The sequence below is a fragment of the Danio aesculapii genome, chromosome 22, assembly GCF_903798145.1.
Source record: "Danio aesculapii chromosome 22, fDanAes4.1, whole genome shotgun sequence".
NCBI lineage: Eukaryota > Metazoa > Chordata > Actinopteri > Cypriniformes > Danionidae > Danio > Danio aesculapii.
Window position 1 is genome coordinate 5733266 of NC_079456.1, and position 6067 is coordinate 5739332.

At 40.0% G+C, this 6067-nt stretch overlaps 1 protein-coding gene across 1 annotated transcript; it reads right to left on the reverse strand.

Annotated features, from left to right (window-relative positions):
- Window positions 1–253: 253 nt before the first annotated feature.
- rx1 (retinal homeobox gene 1) lies at window positions 254–5577 on the reverse strand. Its single transcript, XM_056448210.1, has 3 exons — window positions 5283–5577; window positions 1371–1621; window positions 254–700 (listed from the first exon to the last, which is right to left on the reverse strand). Exons 1-3 carry the CDS (start codon window positions 5575–5577, stop codon window positions 254–256), a joined length of 993 nt encoding a protein of 330 aa, XP_056304185.1.
- Between the last annotated feature and the right edge of the window lie 490 nt (window positions 5578–6067).

Below are 6067 nucleotides of genomic sequence, written 5' to 3' on the forward strand. Positions count from 1 at the left end.
GCACAGTAAAAGACATATGTGTGTCGTATGAATACATGTATGGAATGGAATTGCTTGTAAATGTTTCTTCCTGCAGATTCAATAGTTTTCATCTGAAGCTTGCTTGCAGTTGCAGAAAGAATAAATATAATGGCACAACTCATTTTTCGCTGCCCCAAAACTTTCTGACCCAGAGAACAAGTGAACCGTCCAATGCAAGAAACAAAGTTCTTGATTTGACAACACAAAGGCCTACAGTCAAAAGAGAGATGTCTTAGCACATGGGTTGCCAGGTTTTGTCCATAGACTGGATATGTTCCTTGGCTTTCATCCTCAGTGCGGCAATGCTTGAACTGCGTTGATCTACATCCTCCAGAGGGTATTTATCGGTGAAGGGAGGAGGGCATTGGTATGGAGGAGGCGCCATGGGCTGCATGCTTTGTGCCATGGGTTGGGGTGGGCTGAGGAAACTGTGACCGGGATAGCCCGTTTGCAGTCCTTGTGTAGGACCCATAAACCCTGGGATGCTGTGCACTGGAGTGGCACTGGATAGAGGCGAGGGCAGCCAAGGGTCGAGGGGTAGTGAGTTGTTCATGGGCCCCACATTGGGATGCATGGTCGGGCGGTTGAAGGAGAGCATGGGGGAGTCATGGAGCTTCATGGTGCTCGCGTCTATTTTTTCCTGACGCCTCCATTTGGCTCTGCGATTCTGGAACCAAACCTGGACAAACACATACACCTTAGATCATCGATCTGTTATGGCAGGGGTGTCAAACTCATGCAGTTTAGTTCTAACGCTGATTTAACACACTTACCCGTAGGTTTCAAACAAGCTTGAAGGACTCAATTAGTTTGATATGGTGTGTTTAATTAAGGTTAAAGCTAAACTGTTGTGGCCCTCCAGGAACTGAGTATTACACCTGTGTGTAATAGCAATCTTGTGCCAATCTGAGATCAGCATAAATGCAGGTTAGTGTAGCTGTAAATGCTTGTTCTTCCCAAAGAACAAGACCTTTGACCTAGCAAGATATTTGACCTAGCTCTGGCATGAAATTTTTCTGGTTAAATAGTATATCATATAGTTATTCTTTGTTTGGGATCATGTAGAAGCTGCAACGAAACTGCAATTTGGATGTTCAAACCATTGAGCCACAAAGAAGTCCACTATGTGGAGATTTGTTTTTTCTCAAAAAACATAATCTCTTTTTGACTGGACAAAGAAAGGGGATGATCGTTCAAAAATTGGAGTTTTAATAAAGTAAGTTCTGGAAGTGAACTAATCCTTTAAGGTTGTCATCTAATGTGGGCTGATTTTAGCAACACGCCAGAACATTAGTTTCTAAAACACATTATACTTTAAATGTGGCTTCATCAATGGGTTTCAAACACACCTGCACTCGAACTTCAGGCAGATTGACCTTCATGGCTAGCTCTTCTCGGCTGTAAACGTCAGGGTAGTGTGACTTCTCAAAGGCTCGCTCAAGCTCATGGAGCTGGTATGTGGTGAAGGTGGTGCGGTTGCGGCGGTGCTTTTTTTTGGGCTGCTCCCCATCAGCTGAATCTGGAGACTTGCTGTCACTCTCGATGGCTTTCCGCAGGTCCCCCAGGTCCCCATCACACTTGTTGGAGAACATGTCAGCATCTAAAGCCACAAGGGACACAACACATGACTTTTCACATGATGTTTGGAATTGGGCTTTGAACATATCGCAAGACTGCAATTTGACTAGAACAACCTGGGTTAAAGGGATAGTCTCTTTTGGGGCTTAAAGGCAGTTTCTATTTCATGCTGAACACATCTGACATCCATAGCAAGAAAAAAATATGGAAGTCAATGGCTTCAAGTTTCTTAAATTGTTCAAAATAAAAAAAAAATTGTTCAATAGAAGAAACTTAAATTGATCAAATGATGACAGAATTATCATTTTTGGGTGAACTATTTCTTTAAGAGCCTGAACTGGGGGCACAAAGTTATTTTGAGGTTAAACAAGCAACCCTCCAATAACCAGGATAGATCACTGTTCATTAACACACAACCAATTTCTTCATATTTCAATAAAACTAAGTAGTGACAAGATGACTGATGTGATCTTGGTTATTTACAGATGATGACTGCATGTAAATTCATTACTGATATGGTATTTCCAAAACTGAGATTCTAATCCCATAATACTCCCGGCCAAAATCTCTTGTAATACACAGCCTTGGACTAGAGCAGTTTTATTGTCACCAACGTTAGCCCTGGCTTTCACTGAGGGTTTCCCATCCCATAATCCAAGCAGAAACAGATGTAGTCTGTTAATTCCCCTGATGGTTTCCCCGTAGACCAGACCCTAATCTACCTAAGGGCTTCATTTGATTCTACCCCCATGTCCCCAACATAAGGTCGGTATTTCTAGGAAAAGCTTTACCTTGGTGAACAGCAAAGCCACTCTGGCAGTTGCAAAGCTAATTCAATTAATTCCAGTAAAAAGCTGCTCATGAGGGTTGGATTTGTTTACTGAACCTTCTGACACACAAGATGTGGTTGACAAGTTGATGCTGTCCAGCTCTAATCAAGCTCAGAACATGTGCCGACTAAACAAGTGAACATTAACCATAGCTGCGGTGTTGTTGCTTACATGCAAATCAAATAGTGGAAGTTGTTAGCATTAGTGTTGCATAGTACTAGCTTCCTTATTCTACTGTTATAAAGTTATAAATATGCCACTAGACTGACTCGGTTTGGTCTGAAAATTGGTGTAAGTTTAGTAAATTGATTCCAAAGTGTTTAATGTGTTCGACAGTTTTCAAGCTACCAGTTTAAAGTCATGAATACACCCCAAGAGTGACATTTTTGTTAGGTCTGAAAATTGGTGGAAAGATGTTCAAATGTGTTAAACAGCCACAGGAAGAAACTAATTTACCAAAATATACAATAAACAAACAAGCTTGGGGTAGGGAATTTTGATACATGAATGACTAAAGATGTTTAATCTTTGCAAACTTCTGTCTAAATTTCATGTCATCGTTGTCAAGGGTTTGTTTCAAACCAACATAAAATGTAAATAATCTTGCATGGGTAGTAATGCAAATGCTGCAAGTTCTGTAGCAGGTAAGATAAACCAATGAAAAGGACAGAGAAGAGACCATTTATCATTATTGTGTCCTTGAGCAGGACACTTGACCACAGGGTTAAGCTTCCCAGGGGGACTGTCCTTGCAATCAGCACATGGTAAGTTCACTTTGGGAAACGTAGGGTAATGTACATAGCCTTTCTGGCTTCCTGAATAATGTTTAAATAACACAGGTAATAATAACATTTTGCTTAGCTAAACTGCCCTACAAAGGCATCAAAGGGCTAACTAAAACGGGCTTTGCGACAAAGTCTCCTGGCTCAATTTTGTCCCATAACATAGAACCAAGATTATTAAGTGTAACTATAAAATATAAGCACATGTACAAAATTTTAATAGATTTTTTTTGTCATAGATACTGCACTTTGCCATTGTGGGGCAGTATAGTGATTACAAGACACAAAGCATGAAAACACCCCTAACTTTGGTGACATTAAAAGGACTTAATTACCAAGCAGGAACAAGCGTTCTGGGTTAACAGAGCAAGCATCATTAACAGGCAATAGGCTGAACTCAGACAATGGTTGGGGGTCAACAATAGTTCAAGGATCAGCACACCGCCTGTCAGATTCAAGACAGCCCAATAAAAATGCTCAGACGTGCTGGCAACTCGTGTCAAATGAGGACAATCGATCTTAAAGGCTCACGCCATTCAAAAGGATCTTGTCTCTTCTGAATCACGATAACAGACAAGTCAACTCTGGGTCATGCAGGAGATTCTCTCATCTCAGGACTGAGAAGCATGCTGGATTATGAGCCCAATGGAAAAAAATGGCGCAGAATGGAAAAGTGATTATGTTGGCATGCACAATGGTGCAATCTTGTTTAAGATAAGAGAAGATTATGGGAATTCCACAAGGGGATGAGAACCAGGGATGAGCCCCCTTACCACATGATGTTCAGGTTTTAAGGGTCTTGTAAAGAACTGAAAATATGATTGCTCCATTTAAACTCTGCTTGGAATATTATCACTGCCAAATACAACACCTGAAATTGCCAATGTCATTACATCCATAACAACTGGACATCCCGTGCTGTCACCTGAGATTTCTTACCACTTCCTATAAGAGTCGTACAAGACCAAATTATTAGACCTCTAAACATAATGGGTGTCAAACCATCTTCTACCTTGTTTCCTCCAATCAAGTGTTGGTGACGCATTGACTTCTCCAGCATCAAAGTGCCGCAGCCAAGCTAAATGATTGTCCTCTAGGGTGTACCCAGATTGTTCATTTTTTCCACAGCGTTAATGGAAACTGCGAATGACGTGGTGGCAGAATTCATCTAGGTAACTGTGCCATTGGTTTTGCCAGTTACGTAAAGATGCGTCAGACTTTAGGTTTAGGTCTCTTAAGTTGATGCTAATTCCCTGGCAAGATGCCGATATTACCTTAAAATACAAGTTGAGATGCAAACCTGGGACATTTTTTACTTCATTAATCAAAATACTATTGAAATCTCACATGATTAATATAGTTACATAACCCTTTCACACATCCAGAGTTTCTCAGAAAATTACTGATAAATTGCTGTCAAGAGATCACAAGTGAATATGCCCTTTTTAGATATTCGGTAACACTTTATTTTGATGGTCCATTTGAGTATTAGTAGACTGTCTGCTTCATATCTGCTGATACTGCTCCTTCAACAGATATTTAACTGACAATAAGAAACTTTGCAAGTACATGTCAACTAACACTAACCATAACCCCAACCTAAAAGTCTACTTATGTTCTAATGAGAATTAGCTGGTGTGTAGATGCAATGTAACTTAAATTTAACAAACAGACCATCAAAATAAAGTGTGACCAAATATTCTTTAAAATTTGTTCTTGCAATTCTTTCTGTTATGAAAAGTTACATTACCAATAACTTCACATTTTAAATTTCCAGGTGAAGTCATTCCCGTAATTTTACTGTTATTACTGTATAATAGTGGAGTTCAAAAATAGGGACAATACACATTTTGTATATTTGCTCTTTTTTTTAATCAAAACAGCTCCAATTGGAGACAAGGTTACCACAAATCTTGGAAAACAGGGACGTCTGGGGACCCTACCTTAAATTTTTGTCCAGTCTCTGGGTTTTTTAGCAACTGTGTGTGTCCATCCCAAAAGGCTAGCTAAGCAATAACTCTATGCAGTAAACACAACTTACACCTCAACAAGACTTCTATGAAGGACTTACCGTGAAATGTAGGTTGCTCCGATCCATCCCTAAGGGGTGGCAGATGTCCGTAGGGTTGTACCCGTTGGTCCTGCTTTCCTGGTTCTCCAAGACTCTCCGCTCCAACTTTGTGTGCTACAACATTGGCTCCAGGGTTGAGCAACGAATCCTGGTCCTTGTTGAAGCCTAGGATCACATCTATGCTGTGGACACGGGTGCCCACCACTGCGCCCCCAGCTTTGACCATATCATGGAAATTACTGGGCGAAAGACAGCTGTCATCCACCATGTTCATGGTATCCAGTGACAAATGCATTCGATTGCTGGGATAAGGCCTTCCGATTGATAAAACCAACTTGATCTGATGGAGGAATCCAAAATTCGCTTGTTTTACCTTGTTGGACACATCGACAAGAGAGACCAAATCAACATGTGCACTAAACAATTCCGTTTTTTTTAAATACTAGTTCTAGCTAGCAATGTTTTGGGTATCCAAGTTCAATTTACTTCCCCGCAAATCTATAAATCGATTTGACTGCTCAGAATAGCGCTATAAAGATATAAAGAATTAATTATAGAAAATGTCACAAGTAAATATCACAACCTATAAAAATTCACAATACAACATTCGTCATTCACCAAAAACAAGTTATCTAGGAATATAACGAATACGAATATTAACATAAAAGGTATGTTTGTTTATTATTAACAAATTTTGTCTCAAATTAAATGAAATGCATAATTCAGATTTAAATAAGAATGGTGTCAAAAAAGTAACGCAGAATTTCCCCAGGATAGAGCGAGCG